At 36.8% G+C, this 23,021-nt stretch overlaps 1 protein-coding gene across 4 annotated transcripts; it reads left to right on the top strand.

Moving 5' to 3' along the window:
• Positions 1-8,253: 8,253 nt before the first annotated feature.
• Positions 8,254-21,976, top strand: tfap2c (transcription factor AP-2 gamma (activating enhancer binding protein 2 gamma)). Of its 4 annotated transcripts, none has more exons than XM_053499422.1 (7): positions 8,254-8,310; positions 12,020-12,481; positions 12,690-12,741; positions 16,373-16,595; positions 18,303-18,421; positions 19,590-19,731; positions 20,675-21,976. In XM_053499422.1, exons 1-7 carry the CDS (start codon positions 8,281-8,283, stop codon positions 20,970-20,972), a joined length of 1,326 nt encoding a protein of 441 aa, XP_053355397.1. In that variant the 5' UTR covers positions 8,254-8,280; the 3' UTR covers positions 20,973-21,976. The 4 variants fall into 4 exon arrangements, with proteins under 4 accessions (XP_053355397.1, XP_053355399.1, XP_053355396.1 ...); XM_053499424.1 differs by having other exon boundaries at positions 8,273-8,310; positions 12,023-12,481; XM_053499421.1 differs by lacking the exon at positions 8,254-8,310 and adding an exon at positions 10,302-10,701 and having other exon boundaries at positions 12,023-12,481.
• Positions 21,977-23,021: the final 1,045 nt, after the last annotated feature.

The following is a 23,021-nucleotide window of genomic DNA, read 5'->3' as shown; positions in this document are numbered from 1 at the left end:
TAACTTCGCCCTTAGGAAAACAGCAGAAGAAAACCGCAGCAATGCATCTGCCGAGGCAGTCAACACAGTACTTAAAAACTTTTATGTAGACGACTGCTTGAAGTCTGTTTCTAGTCATAGTCAAGCAGTTGCGCTATATAGTAATCTCACCAAACTTTGCGCAAGCGGAGGGTTTCACCTCACCAAGTGGGCAAGTAATAGTCGTACATTACTAACTTCCATTCCTGAGAGTGAAAGAATCAAAGACATGAGGGACTTAGACTTGAGTGAAGACGCACTCCCTGTCGAGAGAGCCCTAGGGGTGTTGTGGTGTATCAATTCAGACACGCTCTAGTTTAAGATTAGTTTAAAAGAGCGGCCTGTGACTAGAAGAGGATCTTGTCAGTCACTAGTTCAATTTATGACCCCTTAGGCTTCCTTGCACCAGTCATACTGCCAGCTAAGATCTTAATGCAGCAGTTGTGTAAAGAAAGACTCGTTTGGGACGATGACATTCCCGAACAATTTATAAAAAGATGGAGGGTCTGGCTACAAGAGTTGCATCAATTGTCTGAGTTTAGTCTAGCAAAACTCAGCACTAGTGATGCGTAAAACCAGTTGACTTTGGAGTTACAACTACAGCACAACTTCACCACTTTTTAGATGTAAGTGAAATGGGATATGGAGTTGTCTCATACATTAAGTTAGTAAATGCTGATAGACTCACACACTGTGCATTTATTATGGGGAATTCTCGCGTAGCCCCCTTGAAACAAACTACTATCCCCCGAATGGAATTGACAGCGGCAGTGGTTGCTGTGAACAACGACAAAAATACTGGAAATAGAACTGCTGGACTCTGTGTTTTGGGCCGACAGTACAACTGTCTTGAGATACATTGTCAATGAAAAACTTCGCTTTAAAACCTTCATCGCTAACAGAATTTCCATCAAACGAGAGACAACCAAGCCACAGCAGTGGAGGTATGCAACACTTCAAAAAACCCAGCTGACGCTGCTTCCAGAGAAGTTTCCTGTAAAAAAATTCATGAAAGACAACAATTGGATCCATGGTCCCTCCTTTCTCAAAAAAAACAGAGAGTAAATGGCCTGAGAACATTCACGATCTGTCGATGAAAGAGGATGACATTGAGATTACACATGCCTCAGTGAATCTTGTAAAGACTACAGAGAGCACAGATGCCGTGAGTAAATTGATTAACTATCACTCTGACTGGTACAAGCTGTAAAGATCTGTTGCCTGGATTCTTTGCGTTTTGGACATGCTTAAAAAGAGAAAAAAAAAGATTAAGGGACAGGCAAACAACTCAATAACAGAAAACCATAAGTCTCTAACAATTAAGGACTTAACAAGGGCAGAAAACGAAGTCATTAAGTTCGTTCAAAACCAAAAATTCAAAGACAAATTTCCATGTTACAAAAGGGTAATGCATCCATAAAAGGAAACAGTTGTGTCTCCAAAATAGATCCAGTACTGCAGGATGGAGTGCTAAGAGTTGGAGGACGGTAGGTCTGCAATGCCTGAGCATGTAAAACACCCAGACATTATACCCAAAGACTCACACATTACAACTTTAATTTTCAAAGACATTAATGAACAGGTCGGACATTGTGGAAGGAATTATATGCTTTCAAAATTGCGGCAGAAATACTGGATTCCGACTGCAAATTACCTTATGAGAAAGTTTCTGTCCAGTTGTGTGACATGTAGAAAGATCAGAGCAAAGACTAGTAAACAAATAATGTCAGAACTGCCACGTGACAGAATAACACCAGATCACCCACCGTTCACTAACGTAGGGGTAGATTATTTTGGACCCTTCAAGGTTAAACGGGGTAGAAGTAATGTTAAAAGATATGGCGTATTGTTTACTTGTCTGACAACAAGAGCCGTGCACATTGAAGTCCCACAGTCATTAGATACAGACTCCTGCTTAAATGCTATTCGACGCTTTATGTGCAGAAGAGACCAGGTGTCAGTTATGAGAAGTGATAATGGAACAAACTTTATAGGTGCTGAGACTAAATTGCGTAAAGCTATCCAACAGTGGAATCATTCAAAAATTTATGGCGTCCTCATGCAAAAGGGGATACAATGGATATTTAATTCTCCTGCTGGGTCTCATTTCGGTGGAATATGGGAAAGGCAGATAAAATCAGTTAAAAAAAATCTTGAGGTCCGTACTAAAAGAACAAACACTAAACGATAAGAGCTTGCATACATTCCTGTGTGAGGTGGAAGCTATAATGCCACTATAAAAACCTATAAAAAGCTATAAAAACCACTGCTACAGACGATCCCACAGACCTGGAGCCCCTGACACCTAACCACCTGCTGCTGATGAAAAAACAGCCAAACTATCCCCTGGACTTTTCAAAAAAAAAAAAAAAGACATTTACGCACATCGCAAGTGGAAGCAAATTCAGTACCTTGCCGATTTATTCTGGAAGCCATGGGTGCGTGAATACTTGCCCTTGCTTCAGGAGCGCCAAAAATGGTCTCAAGTGAGAAAAAAACCTCACGATCGGAGACGTAGTTCTAATAATTGATGAGTCTTCTCCAAGAAATTCATGGGTCGTCGAACGGATCACGAAAGTGTTCCCTGATAAAAAAGGACTTGTGAGACGTGTGCTGGTTAAAACTAAAACCAGTACCCTGAAAAGACCCATCAATAAGCTGTGCCTCATATGTGAAATGGACTGTTATTTACCTTATAAAGCAGTTATGTTCTTTTCATTTGGTACGCAATGATATGAATACCTTAAGTTAAACTGTTAACAAATGTTTAAAGTGTTAAAAAAGTTAATTTAAATTTTAATCTAATAGTAAAGTTTTATGGCCCTATGGGAAAAAAAAAATAAATGTCTGTAATTGTCAGTCTCCCTGCCTGCCAATTAGGCGCTGGAAATGTAGGGGCCATATTTCATTCTTGTAATTTTTTATTGTGTTTATTTTATTTTAGTCTATTAGTTAAGCATTAAGTATCATACTCATAATTTGCATTGTGACATCATTTCATTAGTTGTTCACAGTTATGTAGCTGCATGTCTATCATCACGCACGTTAGTTGTTCAGTTGTTGTTTAGACATGGAAGGATACAGAAAGGCATGGAGGACACAAGCTTTTGACCGTGAGACAGTAAGCTAAAAGAAATACAGTAAAATGAGTTGTTGCAACTGTAATCTATCGAAGCTACAGAACACAGCAAGCGACTTGTCGTGACTACAGTGGATTTATGCAAGAAACTGTAACAACCATTGTACTTTGATGTTCAAAATAAACAAGAGACAAAGAAATCAACGAAACGTCTGGAGTCGTGAGTGACACTGTGTAACAAAAGGGACCTGCGTCAGAACTTGTGAATAACATGCACGTACACTTACTTACCATGCTTTCGCAGTTCTGCCCACATTTTTCCTATTGAAATGAGTACAGGGACACTTAAACGCCTCAGCTTTATTGCCATTATGGCATTTTGCCATGACTTTCGAAGTGATGGAGGAGTGGGACTGCCTATGCAACCTCTATAGGTCCAGGTATCGCCTGATGCTACAAGTAGTGACACTGACCAAAACTAAATGCAAAAAGACTGTAAGACACTCTGAAAGATGACGAGGGAAAAATATTAGTGGCCTTCAGTGGCCAGTAAAACCAATTCTGTTTTAGGGGTCTGCTCGTTGGTGCCCCTCTAGTGCACCTGTTTTAACACAGGCACAGAGAATTCCCACAGAAAACCCACAAAGGGTCCCAAAGGGCAAAACTACGGTGGGCCCCGCATGGGCTACTCCATTTAGAGCCTGAGAGGGATAAGTGTGGTTATGTGCAGCCCACACTGTCCCACAATAAACCCATATTTACCCAAAGTGGTCCCGCCACTGATGGGTAAAAGGTTTAAGCTAACCATTTTTGTAATTGGTGATATTATTATTTCAGGTTGAAGGCCATGCAATGCCTGTCTTTCTGAATGGCAGAACTTTTGTGTTTCCTACAGTATTGTGAAAGAGAGACTCTTGGAGTACAAGGAATTATTTTCCCACATACATTCATCATCACGTTGCATTCAGTAATCAAAGCTATGGACAGTTAAGTTAATCATTAGAACGTGAGAAAGTTTGGCCAAGCAATGTAGTTTACTGGTCTCCGGAAATGAGTATGTTCATGAACATTTCACCTAAACCTGCGATGTAGCACAATGCCACTAAAACCAAAATACTGCAACTGGTTGAAAAAATTCATGAAACACGCCTGCCCATTTAACATGAAATTGAAATGGTCAATCCTGCATGAACTTCGGGTGTGAAATTCTGCCTGATCCCCCTTAATCCCCCGACCACACACCCAGTGGCTTGTTCTTTTTCCATTACTTGAAGAAACCACTTTGGCATTTGGCAGGCATTTGACAACGACAAGGTGATTACCATAATGGAATATTTTTCAAAAAGAAAGCTTCTCCAAAGGTGGTCTCCACCAGCTCATTATTATTTGGGCAAGTGTTGATCATAACTAAGCACAACGACCAACATTTGTTTTCGTCACATACGTTTTTCTTAGCAATTTTTCTTTTTTACATTTTACTTATCAGAAGGAAAATAGGAACTAGAGATTAAAAAAAAAACATTTTAATAAATCAATCACAAATCATTTATTAAAAAATTGTTTAAATTGTTAACAGTACTGGTTATTATTAGGACCCATCAGCACTTTGATGTCATGACGCCATAACGATAACGACATAGTGGCTTATGACTTTCTTAGGAACATCATATTGGGTGACATTATATTTAGTGTCATTTTAGAGGTCTTAGAGTGCTCAAAAAACACACAATTTGTTAAGTGTACCCAGGCAGTAATGGCTTTTCGGTAGTCTTAACATGCTTAAAAAAGCACACAGGTTCTGTAGTGTGCCTAGGTGGCAATAGCGCAGGTGCTTTGGTCCGCTCATAGTTTGTTGCAACTGTTCCACAGCAGACCACAAAACAACTTGGCACAGGTTTTATGTCAGATGCGCTTCCTGACACAACCCAAGTATTTTATCTGGGCTTGAGTCTGGCACTGCATCCAGTGGCTGGGGTTTGGGCATTGGCTCGAAATCAAACCAATACCCAATCGGAATGTCCCCAGGCCCCCAGACGAGATTTTGCTGCATAGTTCATACACACTTGCACATATGCACATGCAACTCAGTACACATTTAGAGCTCATTGAGACAAACAACTTTCGCAATGCATGTCATGGGCTCAACTCAACAGGAAGTCAATTATTTTGTGTTATTTGCCAAAACACACCCGATGAATTCTTCTCCTAGGGAATTTATATGATCTCCACCTAACCGGGCCTATGTGATCTAAAGACACTGAGGATACAAAATTGTAGAGGGATTTTTGATATCTCAAATGAGTCAGCCGTGATTCTGTGTGGCATTATATTAAGTGACATTGTATTCAGTGACACGTTCAGTGATATTACGTTCAGTGCCATCAAACTGAGTAACATCATAGTATGATGCTATTTTTTCCAGTGTCAGTGGCCTATTCTACGCACGTACACATTACAAATGTTAACTCTCTCTCTCTCTCTCTCTCACTCACACACACACACAAACGCGCACACACACACACACACACACACACATCTCTCTCTCTCTCTCTCTCTCTCATCACACACTGACACACAGACACATGCACGCATAAACACTCATACATCACACACATACACAGTGGGTGCTTGGGCCCACTCTTCATTGCTTGCAACTATTATTATTATTATTATTATTATTGTTGTTATTGTTGTTGTTGTTATTATTTAAAAAAATGATAAGTTGGATTCACATTTTTAACACATTATGTTTGTAACAGTCTTTTGTTTTTAGTAAATTAGTAAAGAAAAACTTTTTCTTAAGCATTCTATAGTCACAATCCTTATATATGTCCTTACCTGAAATGTTCAGAAATGCCCTCAGTAGTGTCCACATTTTAGTATGCATTTCCGATAGTTACCAGAACCATTTTTATACATTTAGTTTTAGTTTTTAGACTATATGTTCACCTAATTCAGGAAGAATTTTATACAAAAAAAATTATAAAAAAATAGAGCTAGAGCATACATCCTGCCCAGGAGCACTGCACAGGCACAGGACAGTGTCTAAATGTTATGGAGTATCTCAACTAAAACTCGTCCGATTTGTGTTGGTGCTTACACCATAAACATTCTGTGTTATGGGCAAAACAGCAATAAAAACATGAAACCTGTTGCATTATAAATTTACAACAATTTAGAGTTGTGGTGCTAGACAGGTAAGGTAAGTTTTAATCAAGATTGAACTGACCTTCATGGACCAGGTTTGAAAAAGACCTAGGTTTAGTCTAGTTTCTAAATGTAAAGTCTAAGTGTAATAATTTTCAGAAGAAAACATACTTTCACAACAAGGGACCAACTAAAGAGTGGATTGGGTCAATACATTGAAATGTATACCCATAAGTTACATGATTAAATTCTCCTGTATCTGTCTCCTGTATCTTAACATTCGCATCACTGATATTATTTAACTGATTCCAGAATGCTTTTAACTTCAGAAAAATGTAGTGAGAGCATAAAGAAGTCTGTGAGACAGTTTTGAATATTTATGGTTATTTAGTGCTGAAATGTAATTTCAAATGAGTTAAGACCTTCAGGTATGGGCTATAATGCATTGAACACTGTTCAGCTTTAATGCTAACTAACTCTGCATTGGGACATGCAACTGACAAACCTTGAGCAAAGTGTAAGAAATAATGGGAAAAGGTCGTAAAAAATGCACAGCAGCAGCAATAACATGCACAGTAGGTGGAGACAGGGAACAAGCCCATTTGCCTGACCAATCTGGAAAATGTATATTTATTGAATAAATAAACATAAATTCGATACGCTATGCATGATTGGAGATCTGTAATTGCTACTACATGTTTATTATGTTACTATACTTGCTACTGGATGTTGTAAATTTTCATCGGGATCAAGAAAGTCTGTCTGTCTAGTTATGGTCACAGCAAACTTATTCCTTGGGTGTAGTTTCTATAACTGGCCAGACGAGAGCAGCACATATTCTTGGTTAAAAGCATAGCCTCCGCAGTCCTGAGTCCCGCAATGGCAGCAATATCCACTGAAACTAAATCAAATATATTTATAAACATATGCAAGGTATTAATACACTTCACACACTAATACAACATTGGACGCTTATGTAATATATTTGTTTTCAAAAGAATATGCATTTGAAGATGCATTATGCACTATTGTACAAAAGGGGAAAATAAAGGGGGAAAGTGTATTCTGTCTTATTTCTATCGCCGAAGAGTAATTTCGTTAGACTTGTTGACCATGCAGTCATTAACTTTTGTTAAGCTGTTTTCTCAGTTTCGTTAGATATTTTCCAGTGCAACACTATGGGAAACCTTCAGTAAGACGTATGGTAGGTTAGTAGCCTGGAAACAGTTTTGATAGCAAAAAATAAAAATGAAAAACTGCAAGCAAAAGCCGTCTAAAGCTTGAATCTTGGGTATATAGATGATCTGGACATCAGCTAGTTGTAGTCATTTCTTTCTTGCTCATTGTGGGGATTATTTTAACCTGATTGTTTCCATTTTACAATTTATTATATAACTTTGCGTCGGAACGTGTGTAGTCTATACAATTACAAATAACTAGTAATTGGGAATTAAGACTGCATAAATATATAAAATATTTCTATTAAATTATCAATAGAATGATTTTACGGATAGCTACCATCTGGATGTCAAACATGTGTTGTGTTGCTTTGCTGATTTTTCCATATCTATTTATTCATTTATTTATTCGTCCATCCTGCGAACTTGTTTAATTACATTAAGAATTAAATGCTGAATTAAAATACATTTTTCTGATTAAAACTTTGCAATACTCGCGTGTTTAAATAAAAGAAAAACAACTTTTGCGTTCAATGACTTATCAGCACTGAACATATCTTGTAATGATGGAAATAAAACTGTTGAAATCAAACAAACTAGATTAGATAACAAAGCTCATGTGTTTACTGGTCGTAGCGTTATGACCACGTGTCTCCGCTGATTTGAATCAGGCATAGCATTCATTATTTGGACCTATTAGCTCGAACCATCGACTTTACGGTCTCTCTGCTCAGGTGGTGCGGGGTTCGCGCATGCGCGCAGAGCGAAGTCGGCAGCCAGGTGTAGTCAGCGATAACACGCACTTGTGATCTCAAGCATTCGCTTTTACGCAGAAAGGACTGTACAGATATCTTGCAGATGTCGTTATTAGAGAGGCTGGACTGGCGGGTAAGTATTTGTTTCGCGTGTGTGTGTGTGTGTGTGTGTGTGTGTGTGTGAATTTCATATTATATAGAAAATTCAAGCATAGAGCTAGTGATTTGATTTCAGTTTTTTGTCGACCCAGTTTTGAAGTAATCTAGAGCATCTTCTCTTGGCATTAAGCTGCTATTTGTGCTCATCTGTATGGACTGTTTATAGAATTAAACTAAACTATCAGGAGCGATTTAATAATTTGATAGTTTTATTTATTAATAATAATAATAATAATAAGCAGAAGAAAAAGAATATCACAGATTAGCTCTACACATCACGCACAATTGAACCTAACCAAACCCAAGCGTGGCTATGAGTTCAATTTATGTCTAATTAATGGCTTATATCTATCTATCTATCTATCTATCTATCTATCTATCTATCTATATATATATATATATATATATATATATATATATATATATTGGAATAGTAAGGTATATGATTTAAATAATTTATTGCAGCCTATTTTATTAGAATTTAATTAGCCTCTTGCTTCACAATTAGCTACATTATTGGGTTGAGACTGAACTGCATAAGAAAAGAAAAAAAAAAAAGAAAAGCCTTTGTCTGGCTATACATTTTCAGCCAGAGTTGGCCTTTTAAAAAACAGTAAGGCAAAATGCCTTCTGTGCTGTGTTGCTAATGCAAAATCTATAATATTCCACGGGCCATGGAATATTATTAACTAGGATTAATATATAGCTAGTAACCTGCAATATAAATACACATATAGATGGTTACAAATATAGCTCTTGATAAGAAAGAATTAAACAAGTAATGATAACATTTCTGATAGCCGAAATCTTCTTTTATTTTTATTTTTTTTTTACAAGTTTAGACGTTACAGTTTCGTACAGGGACGATTTAAATGACATGAATATATTCGAACCAGACAGCCAAGTCATCTTTACTCCATAGGGTAATTTCAGTTTAAAATATTTAAGTATAATTAGATGACATGTCTATTTTAATCATTAGGCTATTGTATTTAAATAAACGATTTAATACGATTATAACGTAACATATTTACATGCGTTAACCAAATATCTGACTTTACAATAATTTTTTATTTGCTGTAAATTTTTTACTTGCTGTATCTTATATTTTTCCCAATATGATTTTATTGGATTTATAAAAAACTTTAAATCGTTAGGCCTAATTTACAATGTACACATTTAGAATTTTTATAGAAACAATGACACTGCTTAACGCGTAACTCTAGGTTATAAAATAAATAAACATATATGTTTTCATATATATCAATGTTAATCATCATCATCATCATCGTAATAATGCAAACGTCACGCTAAAAAAAAAGAGCCTCTTTGGTATTCTGCAGCCTGTGTGCGAAATTAAGCGAAAGTCGCCACAGAGGCCGCGGAAAGCAGCTCGGCCAAAAACGGTAATTAAGATTAGAGAGGGGATCTCTAGTGCTTAGTGGTTAAGTGAATGCAGATCAGCGTTTAAGCTCTGGATACTCAAAGCCTAAGAATGTTTCGAAGCGTTATAGCAAACAAGACGCATAGTTCTAAACACAGTGTTCAAAATTACCTAGTAACACATACGTTCAAACCAATTTTGCACACTTAGACACAATAACAACCGCAACAAGAACCAAAAACAACAACAACAACAACAACGATAATAATAATAATCATAATAATAATAATCAGCATCATACGCTATACTTAATGTAATAATTAATAACATACTCTAGAATCATTCAACACAACAGAGTTTCTGAACAATAATCGTATACCAACATGTCTTTTTCTTTAAGTCTTATCGTACGTGAAATCGACGTTCTGGTTGATGAATAGGCGGACAGCGCTCTGATTGGTCCGTTGTTTCTGCAGCAACCAATTGACCAGGACATTAGCGATTACACCCGGTAAAGTCCCCGCCCACACATGATGTCTATGCAAATATAGTAGCGACGCTTCCAAAAGGGTAAACGGAGTCGAGCACAGGACAGGCTTTCTCACATGTCAGAGGGAGGTCATTTTTTTAGTTTTAGAAGTTTCACACCGTGTTTGTACCTTGTAGTCCATTTTTAAAATCGTTTTGTGTCTTTGGTGCGTAAATGCTTTGGCCGTTGGACGAGTCAGTGTGAATAGTTTGTTCATGCGCCTTTCGCCTTCCTGCTGATTGATTTCTCTATATCCCGACACGCGGCGGCTCCGTGCGCCAGAGTTGATGCATCTCTTCACTGTGTATAGCGTGCTCCCTGGATTAAACCGTAGGCGACGAGCGTTTAATTTGTCGAGTGTTCGTTTATAGAGCCTGTAAGCTTTGAACTTTCTTAAAGAAAAAATGTTGTGGAAACTGGCAGATAACGTGAAGTACGAGGAGGATTGCGAGGTAAGTAAAGTAGGAAAGTGGAAAAATGCGCGGAGCGTCTTGCGTAAGCGCTGATTTCCTGGTTTGCATTAATTCTTCAAACAGTTCTATTTTCTAAAACATAAAAGCTATAAATTGCTAACAAAGACAAATTTACATGCTTTAAAGCTGTTTGTAGACCGTGCCTATGCTTAAATTTGCACATTTCACATTACTATGCACGAAACTCCCCGGTCCTTTTAATGCTCAAAGCTGGTGAAAGAACGACTTACAAAACTAGTAGCGTGTTACAATTTGATTTTTAAAGCGTATACTATTTTTTATTTTATAACTTTCGCTACCTGGTGGACTTTAAAAAGTAGGATATACTCCATGCTGTTTTAATTTCCTAACGGATGAAGTGGTTTAAGCAGCTCTATAAAATCTAACCCTCGCAACTAAATATTCGACATCACTAATAGCCCAACCAAACTCATTTATATTTAACACTGACGAGGTTTAATTCGTTTTTTTTTTTTTTAATAAACTTAACAGCCTTCCTCATTCACTCGGCTACTAATAAAACACACTGGTTGGATGTCGCGCGCGCTTTGTCCGCACTGGCAGTAATACTGAAGCCTTTAAGTCCCACAAATAGCCTTTAACAAGAATGACATGCATGCAGTCCAGAATCCTGCATTATGTACCATGTTTGGTCCTTATTTCTTGTTTGTGATACATTTTTTTGTGTTAAAATGTAATAATAATAATATTAATAATAATAATAATGTTTTAAAAATCATGGCACAATTCCGGTCTCTTTGACACAAATGTTACTCCAAATTAATTGAGCAGGTTTTGTGTGGTCCGATATTGACGGTTTACGGTTTCTTAAATAATCCCTAATATGGATTTCATTGATCAAGGATAATTTTATTATTATTATCAACTAAATTGATTTTTTAAATAATTTTGTTTAAATTAATCTTAAATTATGTTTAATTTATGAACTTCAAAACAAGAGCATATTCATATACAACTATACAACTACAATAATTTACAGTGAAAATAATTTATTTGCATATCTCAGCATGTGAGATAACTGTAACAACTAAGCAAGTAACATAATCATGATTAATTATGATACTGCACCCAACAGCATAAAGCTTTTTTTTTTTACTTGTTGGTCCAACATTGGCATTGTGGCAGTACATGGCAATCTGATCAGTAGCCCAAAGCCCCAAAGCATTTAACCACTGAACTACCACTGGTTTATTTTTGTATTACATAATGTATGTCTAATTGTATCATTTTGTCTTATTTTTTGGTTGACATTAATGACAAATTATCTACATTTCAGCAGGAGAGGCATGATGGCAACAGTAATGGAAATTCACGGTTACCACATCATCCAGTGGTTAGTCAGCCCCTCTACAGTCCAGCGCCTCCCTTAACACACTCAACCGGCTCTGACTTTCAACCGCCATACTTCCCTCCTCCCTACCAACCACTACCTTACACCCAGCCAAATGACCCTTATTCTCACCTTAGTGACCCATTCAACATCAACTCTATCCACCAGTCACCAACATCTAATCAGCAACAGCCATGGCCCGGTCGTCAAAACCAAGACGGGATTGGACCACATGCCCGTAGCGGACTTGCCACTCAAATTTTGGGCTTAGAAGGTGGATCTTCCAGTGTTCGGAGAGATGGCTTTAGGCGGCCAGAGTTGCTACCTCCACATGTCCATGGACTTGAGTCAGCAATGGGCGAGAATATGGGACTGCATGAAATGGGGCAAGGACTTGATGATGTCCAAGTGAGTGTTGTTCATCTAAGCATTCTGATTTTTTTTTTTTTTTTTTTACAAATTGTTGCTTAACTAAAATTTAATTATTTAAACAGACACACAATATGAGGCAAATATATTGTAATATATAATATTCTGTAAATGTAATACATGTAATATATTCTGATACACATGAGAGAATGTTTAATAATTTGTAAAATTATATTTGTTGTTTCAGCATGTGGATGATCACAGTATTGTAACGGCTGACCAGACAGTCATCAAAAAAGGTTGGTTTGGTTTTTCGCTCCCTCTTGAACTGCAGTCTTTTCAATTGTTTCTTGCACTCTTGTACAAAGACTGAAACAAGGCCATGTGATATCAAAAATGTCTTTTGGTTGCTTAATGTCAGTGGAGGTTTTAGTATTAATAATATTGTTTTATTTAAAAAATACATAGTGTGCGTTCATAAAGGGAGGTACAGAGATGCACAAAATGCATGTATGGCATAAATCACGACACCCAACCCACATGCATTGCACAATGAAAATGTGAATAGGAAGAGCTAAGGAAGCTCTGGTTTAAACTTCACCACTAATCCTCTTGGCCATGTGCTCCATTTAACTAATCTGGGCTTGATCCTCACTTCATTGTAGCTCTCGTTCAGGCTGAATGGAAAGTCAGCAGGAGGAATCTTTTCAAAATGGCACACAGACTGACAAGTTGCGGAATGCTCTGCTGGCTCAGAGAGAAGAAGCCTAGGCCATCTTTGTTGTCTAAGCTTAATTCTTCTTGCTTTTTGAATTGGTGATGAGTGCTGTCAGAGTTTGGTGCCTCGGTAAACTCACGCAAAAGGAGAAAACATGAAACAACAGCATTTGGGGTGGGGCACATTTGAGACGAACACAGCCGGCTCAGTCATTTGTTGTGACAGGAAATATTTTTTAAGCATAGAGAGACATTTTTGAATATCTTGTGGTAAATGTGTTAATGCGTATATATTTAATATAACATTTGCTAAAATATCAGTTTTAATGTAATCCATCTAAACATTTGTGATAATTCTTCATAAAGGTCAGTTTAAAAAGGTAGCTATATCCATATGGTGTTAAAAATGTTTTGCCTAAATTAAGATGAAACAATGAAAGAAACATATCACAAACTGTCCTGAAATTGAGCATGCAGTCAACTAGTAATTTTTATGTAATTAATTTTGGCATGAGTAAATGGGGTAACATGGGTCACAGCTTTTATTTAAAACAAACCTAATGAAATCAACACGAATCCGCCTGCTACACAGGGTTGTATTTTATGGATGGAAAAGAATGCATTGTTGAAATGTAAAAAAAAAAAAAAAAAAAATGGCATTGCTATTTTATGGGATGTACTGTATATATTTCTTCACATATTGGCTCCATGGGTAGTTTTCACCCTAAGCAGATTTGACCGATATGACACATTGTAGTCAGTCATAAATGTTGTTCCTTTTACCTCTGGAAATTTAACAATTGCTTTTTTGCACTGCTATTTTTAAACACTTGAATATAGTCCAGATAAATTCCACAAATGTGGTTTTTTTGGGGTTTATGCAAGTCACAGTTTTGGTTTATTTTAAAAATGACGACTTCTACCATCAAAAGTCAGTGATCTGAGCTTGGTCATGGAATAAATAATTTATAGCAATGAAAAAATAAAGCAATGAGCATAAAGCTATGGGCCTAGCCACTGCAGACAATATTCAAGTAAATGATGGGCTTTAGTTGTTTGAAATAAGCCACTCATATCAAAGCAGTGTGGTTCGCTTTGACAGAAATTGAAGGTCACTTCAGTCTGATGATGCAGTGGTAACCTGTAGAAAACTGAAGATAGGTTGAGTAAGTCCGTTTTCCTGATGAGGCATATTTCGGCCAGTGTTGTGTAACATAAGAATACCTATTCTAATTATCCGATACACAGCACTTGTCACAACTTTCATGTGATAATAGAAGTTCATTTTAACATGCTTGATAAGAAAGTAGTTAAACGTCTGACCAGCAAAGCACTGACACAGAGCTCTAAATTATGTAGCATGTTAGCAATACTAGTAGTAAACATTAATTAATTTTATGTTAAATACTTGTTTCATATGATTGTTACAGGTCCACAGCTTTATTCCAGACACGTTACTGCCCCTGTAATACACAGTGCATAGTATGCATTATTATTTGCTTTGTATTCCTTACAGTTACATGCAATAAGTGTAAATGTGGTTGCAAAAAAGATTTGGTTAAAAGAAAAAAGGCAGATGAGCCTGTTTGTATGTAAACTTACAGACACATCAAAAGTGTTTAACGGCTGTTTGTCAGCAAGGATTATGTCTGTTTCTCATTAGAAATGCTGACTTGCAAAACAGCTGTGTCACATAAAAAACAGCAAAGAAATGCAATGAATATGGGAAAAAAAATCAAATGATTAAGGAAAAATATAACATTTTATAAATTGATAAGTAAAGTTGATTGAATGATTATTATCTTGCTTGGTCAGTTCTTTAGTGTTAAATATAGCCAGTTCCCACCCACTGTCTGATTTCAGTTACCGTGGGAGATGGGTTAACACATGCTTTCTAATGGGATCACAAACTGCCCAATTCTTTGCGTGAGCCCGCAGTGTCCAGTAGTGCTGAACTATGACTCGGTCACAGACGGCAGCTGGATCACTGGGATTCAAACTTAGGTTCTAACAACAAAGCATGACCCTTTTATGCGGTTACACTAGTCACATGATACTCTCAAATTATTTTGTCATAAGTCATTAAAACAACAACATATTGTCAGCATATGTTCATTTTGCAGACGTTTGCACTGTAATTTACACTGAATATAACCTAGAATTTTAGATAGAACCTTTGCATTTAGTGCATTGTTTTCTGTTGCATATTTAATTATTAATACCATATGGTTTATGTGCATAGAAAATATCCCATGATGCAAATATCAGTTTTGTTCTAAGAGAGACCAGCCATCTGTGATTCTTATCTCTTATCTTTTTTTATTTTTTGGCTGTTGTTGTTTTGCCGGCGAGGCCAATGGCATGAGTAATGCTGATTCTCTGGCAAACATCTGTTTTTTGCAGACTGTGACATGAAGAATAAGCATTAACACAGCTTCTTCTTTAGTACTTCTTTGGTATTAGCCCTTGTTAAGTGGTAAAGAAAGTAAGAGTAGGGCTATGGAATTAAAAGCATTTTCTAAGCAATAGTTTGTGACTAACGTGGTATTTACTTCATGCATGTCATGTAGCTGCTTGCTTAGTTGTGGTGGTTGATGTGTAGGATGATGCACATCTGTTTCTTATTAAAATGTTTGGAGTGATCATGTCCTAAAATTTCACAGACCGCTCTGTCTTTACATAAGAACATTACTTTTTATTTTTATTAAACTGAGTATATAACCTTATAAGTTTTTCTGATGGGTATGGGAAAGTTATCCCCTGAACGACTTGTTTGTATACAGTGAACACGGTTCCATAGTAACCAGGTGCTTATAAACACAAATAGTAGGATAAATGAACATGCGTGCAATAGTGTTGTGATCCCAAGGTCCCAGTAGACTTTAAAAAGCAACACATTATATGAGGATTCTAATTGTATTGAGAGTTTATTTATGCAAACGCTAAAGTCTGTTTTCCACAGCTGGACTTTTTAATTTTAATGTCAGCTAATCTAGAAGGAAAGAACCACAAAAAGATACCAGAGCCTGGAGTAAAATATTGACCTGTAAATAAACATGAAAAAAAGATGGCCTTGTGACCAGTCTAAAAATATCACAAAAAGTCAAAGTAACAATTCTGTTGCAAATTTGCAGAATAGCAAGATGATTGTTTGTTAGCCTTGCTTATGGTCCTTTTATTATTGACAAATGTTTCCCCATCTTGCATTCGCAGGTCCTGTGACTCATGCTAAGGTCAACCAGATAGGTGTCCCGTTTCAGAGGGAGTCTCTGCTAGGTATGGTGTCCAATCCCACAGAAGTATTCTGTTCTGTCCCTGGCCGCCTCTCTCTGCTCAGCTCCACCTCAAAATACAAAGTGACTGTAGCCGAGGTTCAGAGACGTCTATCCCCACCCGAGTGTCTCAACGCCTCCCTGCTTGGTGGGGTACTACGCAGGTGAGAAATACACATGAGTGAAGTGCTGTTCTCGATACTGATTTCTGTCATAATTTGATGTAGCGAAAGCTGTGATGTGTGAAAAATTGGCGTCCACATGTAGACTTAGACATTGTGTTGTCTATGCTGGACTTAGAAAGTTAAATACTTATATAACCTACTGTTACTACATGATGGTTGTTACTAGATGTATTAGTATTAGCACTGTGGTTCAGTAAGTGATCTAAATCATAAGTTTTACCTTTCAGTATGTGAAATGAAAATCTGAGATATTCAGGATTATCACGCATATCAAACAATTGTACACACCTTCTCAAAGAAATATACTATTTAGAACAATAAGGAAATGCTTTTAAATATCGTGGATGAAATTATACAGTCAGGCATCACACTAAATGCCATTTGTTTCAACCAGTTTCAAGAGAGATTTTCGAGAGGTTTTCCTGAAAGTTTACAAATCGACCAAGCTTACTAAAATGAAAACCAGAATAGCAGGAATGGATTTATAATTAAAAACTACTTAACTGCATTTAAATTCAGACATAAATAGGTATACATGAGGAGTAACTTACAAATTCCTTTCATACAAACTTTCTTCCAATAATTCTAATATCTTTAAGACAATGATATAACTGGTCATGTGCAAAAAAGGGAGAGAAAGTTTAGATATTTTAGCCAAAGCCGAACAGTGAACACTGTTGAGAGAAATAGACAGAGGTAGGGTGTCACTGATACTCCCAGCCTTAGCTTTAGAGCTGTATTTACAGGTAAAGCACATTGTTCACTTCCCATATATGTCATAGATACACCAAACCCTAAGCTTACCCTTATTAGCTAGGAGGAAATTATTTAGTTCTTTCTTTCTTTTTAAAACAAAAGCTGAAGTTTAAAGCATTTATATTTCTGGGTATGCCTAATGTAGAAATGATGTATTACCAACAGCATGGGATTGATTTGATCCATATAAAGAGTTAAAGACACACCCATACACAGGCACACACAGACATGCACACACATATGCACGTACACACACTGTCAGGACCCTAAATTCACTCACAGCTTCTTGTAGCAAATTAAAGCGATGCTATACCTAAACTTAACCCCAGTAATGAAACAAAAACTAGTTTATATTTATTTATTTATTCAAATTTTTTTATTTAAAGTAAGCTGTTTAAAAAAAATTGTGAAGAAAGGATGACTGTGGGGCCATTCGAAACTATCCTATTATTTCGAGAACATTTGGTGGTTTTTGGACCTCACAATGGGCTGAACACTTGTAGAGTAGACACACCACACACACACACAAACACACACACACACACACAAACACAAGGTGAACAGATATTATTAAATAGGTCATAAAAAGACTGGCAGAGGGGGCTGGCAAAAGCAGAATGCTTACTCCTCTTCAATGATGAGTTTTTCTCTTACTCACCAAAGTAGAGAACAACGCCAAGCCTCCAAGTCTAGTCATGCAGAAACCTGAAGCAGCTCAATTAAGTGGGGAATGTATGCGAATGTGTGTGCATGCTTGTATGTGTGTTGTCTGTGTGAGTGTGTGCATGTGTATGTGTGTTGTCTGTGTTGTCACTAGAGAAACTCTATCAAATTTTTTTCTTCTTAATTCACTCAACCCATAAGCTACTGAAAATTTAAAGTACCATCTGGTTAATTTAATTATTTACCTTCCCCTTTCCCTTTACACAGAGCTAAGTCAAAGAATGGTGGGAGATCACTCAGAGAGAAGTTGGATAAGATTGGGCTGAATTTGCCAGCAGGTCGCAGGAAGGCTGCTAACGTCACTCTGCTAACAGCGCTTGTAGAAGGTAATTGGAAAACTCCCTGGTAATGTCACCGTGGCTGTAAGATCAGAAACATGTTAGAGCCACAGAAACACTTTTAATCCGTATTATCCCGAACAGTGTTCTAATAAATAATACAATGTCCGACTGCAGATAATGATAGCAGTCTAATTACATTGAGTGTGTAGCTTTAGACAATGACTAAAGCTTATAAACAGCAGGTTACTTTTATTTAACCTAAATTTAAATTCTGAAATGTTCAACAAAATTCTTTTTACCAGCCTTAGTTTTTATTAGATTTTGGACATGGTGAAAGAGTTCACACCACCTGAAAGGATTTTTCTGTTGACATGTTAAGGTTAGCAAGCAGCTGCCTAAAACCTGAAGAGCAAGAAATGACTCATAAAACCCAGGCCTATAAATTCCAAAGGATCTTCTACATCGGAGCTATTTATCATGGTAGACAATGACAAGTACTGGCATAGCAACCTCAAGTATTCTCTTCTATCATAAAGTGCTAACCTGGTTTTTTTTTTTTTTTTTTTTTTTTTTTTACAGTTCCACACTACTAATTAAACTTAGGGGCATGCACTAACAAAGTCTTTAATTTTATGATACTTTTTGTCAAGAATTACATTTTGTGAAAAAAAAAAAAATAAATAAAATAAATAAATAAAAAAAAACTCTGGCACTTAGTCAGAGAGACATTAATACATGGATCATGTGTATTATTGCCTTCAGCTACATGGGATATTTTTCTTTTCTGTATTGTTAGTGTTCTCAGTGTTAATAGGAACAGGAACATGACTGGAAGGCTGTTATTTAGAGACCTTCTATCTGAATTGGGGCTTGTTATCATGTGTTTGCTAGCCAAGAGGGGAAGCTGACCTTAAAGATGGAGACGATCTATGTGTTATTGTTAGACATAATGACTATGTGTTGTCTATCATAAGAGCCTCTATTGGGTATCTTAGATTGTTTTCTGCCTTTAGCTACATCAAACTTATTAGACACATGCAATGTGACCACTCCACCCCTACACACCCCATCCACCCAAAAGGAGATGTGTCTTACTCTGTCTCTATCATTGTCGTTTAATCTGATTTATTAGTAATACTCTTTGGTTAATGTGTAAGTAATATTGGTTCTAAGAGTCATATGCATCTGACTCACCTATGATTAATGTCTGCAGGTGAGGCTGTACACCTGGCCCGAGACTTTGGTTATGTCTGTGAGACAGAGTTTCCTGCTAAGGCGGTGGCTGAATATTTGGGAAGACCCCATGTTGAACGTAATGAGATCAACTCGCGCAAGAACATGCTTCTGGCTGCCAAGTGAGTTTAAATCATTAACATATGCACATTTGTTACAGTACAAATAAGCTTACATTCTTCACTGTATTGATTTTTCCCTTTTACCCCTTCATGTTTCGTTTGGTAATTACAAAAAGGTATTCTCAGATTTTTAAAGGGGCTATATTTGGAAGCATTGTTGTAAGGAATAGTTTGCGTAGAAGTGCATGGAACCCCTTTACGACCTTGAGTGTCATCAATGGGGAGGGTTGGGCAATTGGTGCAGAACGCATTAGGTGACACCATTAGAGAAGGTGGCACCAAAACCACACTGGATTCCTAGGTTTGTGAAATACAGCCAGGAAACCTGCAATTTGTTGTTCTTTTCCTTTCAATTTTATAAATTGTATGCTATAATTATCCATGCTATTGTCACTTTATGGACACTTTAATTTTTAATCCAAATCTCAGTACCTCACAGACAAATTTGGGTATAAAGTCCTAATTAGTGGGTAAAAGTCGCTATTATAATAAATTGCAAAGTGTGAAAAGCTAAAAACTGCTTGTTTTCAATTAGCAAAAATATTTACTTTTAATGGTTTCAATGAACAATCTAACTAATCAATCTAATCAATATTTAAATATTACTATTTTATTCTACACTGGCCATTATATTGTACCCTCACAAACTTTCTATATTTATTAATATAATATTAACACAAATGAATAAAAAATTTAATCTGATACAACATTTATGGTAATTAACCATGGTATATACCTGGAAATCTTTCTGTGGGTAGCTTAGAGGTGTGTGTGTGCTTGTGTGTGTGCAAAGTAAACTTTATAGTGCATATAACAGAGCACACAGTTACTTTTTTGTTCTTGTGTACAAAGACAGGTCATTTATAACACTGTTGTTGTATAAAATTGTGGTAACAATATGAGAGACCATAGTTTTGTACTTATGTGACATTTTTTCACAAAGGCAAATCTGCAAGGAGTTCACAGACCTCCTGACGCAGGATCGCAGTCCATTGGGAAACTCACGGCCGGTTCCCATTCTGGACCCGAGCATCCAAGGCTGCCTGACCCACTTTAGCCTCATCACACACGGCTTCGGTTCACCAGCTATTTGTGCTGCCATGACTTCGCTGCAGAACTACCTCAACGAGGCTCTGAAGCAGGTGGACAAAATGTACCTTAACGCAGCCGGAGACTCTTCACAAGGCTCCTCAGATGGAAACAACAAGGCTATGGACAAGATGGACAAGCACAGGAAGTAAGGCATCCAGATCGTGCTGGAGCAGTTTTTGAGGACCACAGCGGAGCCGATGCCTCATCACCACCTTGCTGGTCTAGTTCTTAATGGCTCAGCGCCCCCTTCATATTCTGGCCTTCCAGAACATAGAGGTTCCCCTCTTCCGACAAGAAGGCACAGCGTATTGTAATTTCTTCACCAAATTCTCTAGATACTGTTTCATCCAAGAATATGGAGGAAACTTTATTTTTTTTATTTTTTTACCAAATACCATTTCAAGAGTGTATATGTGGAGTTCAGCTTTTTTATGAAGAAAAAGTTCCACATTTTTTTCATCATTTTTGGTGCTGACCCATTATGCAACATTCAGAGGACATATGATCCACTTTGAGAGAATAAGTAGCTTTTTTGCTTTACTTTATTTGGATGCAGTGTTATTGTACTTCTGTCTGTGGGAGTATTGTTTTCATGAATGAGTGTTATGTATGTCTCTAGTCATAGCTAAGTATAGATACAAAATGTCCCTAAAAGCACTAAGAGATTTGTTACAATTGAGGCTAAACAAAATGTTCTTTCAGAAGTGTTTTTCTTTAAATGTCCTATTAGCTTTAATTCAAATGTTCACTTATTAAGACCATAGTGATGAACATACTTGCCCCAGTTAAGTACACTGGTAACCTGCTTAATATTTTCATCCACAACCAACAGTTTTCTAAAGATCAGAGTCAGACAGATGCTTTTGTGTTTTGTGTGATATGCGTTTTGTGTAAATACAGTATGTCTTTTTTATACTTTAAGATGTAATGGACTAGAAAATTTGCCTCTACTTGTCCTGCCCTAACTGTAAATATTTTCTAATTTATGTTGTAATTTAATGGGATTTGTAAATATTGGTACAATTCTGGTGTATGGTTTTGCTTTTAAAAAGATGTCTTAATCCTTCTAAATATAGCTTAGTTTTTTATCATATAGTCTTTAGGCCCTGGGGATTGTTTTCTTTTCATATATATGTGTAAAAGCTTTTTTAAAGCTATAGGATTAAAAAAAAAAAACAATAAAAAGAAAACACTGTTCCTAGTTATACTTGTTAAGTTGTCTCATTTATGTGGTAGGGCCAATTCGTACACTATAATACTCATGCATATAAACTGCTAACAGTGAAGCTTAGAGATAACAGCCAATTCAATTGTAATTCAATAAGAGCAGTATAAAAAATTGTACCCTTAGAAAAAGTATCTCTCTTAAATGTCATTTCTAAATCACAAAACATTCTGAATAACACATGACAGGAGTTCTCAGAAAACCTCTTCAGATAAAAAAACAGATTCAGATAAACAGATGCTAAACACACATGCCTTTAATAGATCTACCAATAGTTTGTTTATTCACCCTCTTAAAATACAGTTCCGTATTTTTACCTCTCACCTTTCCATGTTATAAATGGGTGTGACAACAAGACTGATGAGTATGAAAGATAAGATCCTGAAAAATTTCATTATAGTCATCCATGCTGATTCTTTCCGGGTACTGTACAACAGGAGAATTAGGTGTTTAGCAATGCCTGCCAGAAAGTGCTAAGTAAATATTTGGTCATCATTACATAGAGACACTTCTAGCTTTTCTAAAAGCAACTTACAAGATGAAGAAATGCGGTGCAGAGTGAAATTGTTTGAGAAAGGTGCCGTTGTGGGTGATCGTTCCAGCAATGCACCAGCTCATAAAAAAAAAAAAAACATGTTCTAGGTTTTTTTATACATCTTTACAGATCTATCATTATTGGAGCTTGCCTACAATTATCACGGTTATTCATCATGCCTTCTTACATCTTCCTCTTTTCATACCACTGTGTGTGTTTTGTATAACGTGTGTGCGTGAGTGTGTGTGTGCATGTATGTGTGTGATCATATGACTGACAAGTGTGAGCTTCTCCCTCAGAACCTGATGGACCGGCCATGTGGCTTTTGCCGCTGAGTTATGGCTGCCTCTAACCGCCTTCGCTTGATTCTTTTCCTGCGCAAGACTGAAAGATGAGCCATGCTAACATTCAGAAGACTAGCTTTGATGACTGACTGCC

Source organism: Clarias gariepinus, chromosome 6 (assembly GCF_024256425.1).
Source record: "Clarias gariepinus isolate MV-2021 ecotype Netherlands chromosome 6, CGAR_prim_01v2, whole genome shotgun sequence".
In the NCBI taxonomy this organism is placed as follows: domain Eukaryota; kingdom Metazoa; phylum Chordata; class Actinopteri; order Siluriformes; family Clariidae; genus Clarias; species Clarias gariepinus.
Note: the sequence above shows the minus strand (reverse complement) of the source record. Positions and strands in the feature narration are given on the sequence as shown.

Bases quoted from the DNA above. Each gene is read 5' to 3' on its own strand.
- tfap2c (XM_053499420.1), top strand. From the start codon at position 10,654: ATGTTGTGGAAACTGGCAGATAACGTGAAGTACGAGGAGGATTGCGAG. The intron at 10,702-12,019 runs GTAAGTAAAGTA...TCTACATTTCAG, and splicing joins AGTACGAGGAGGATTGCGAG to CAGGAGAGGCATGATGGCAA. The intron at 16,596-18,302 runs GTGAGAAATACA...CCCTTTACACAG, and splicing joins CTTGGTGGGGTACTACGCAG to AGCTAAGTCAAAGAATGGTG.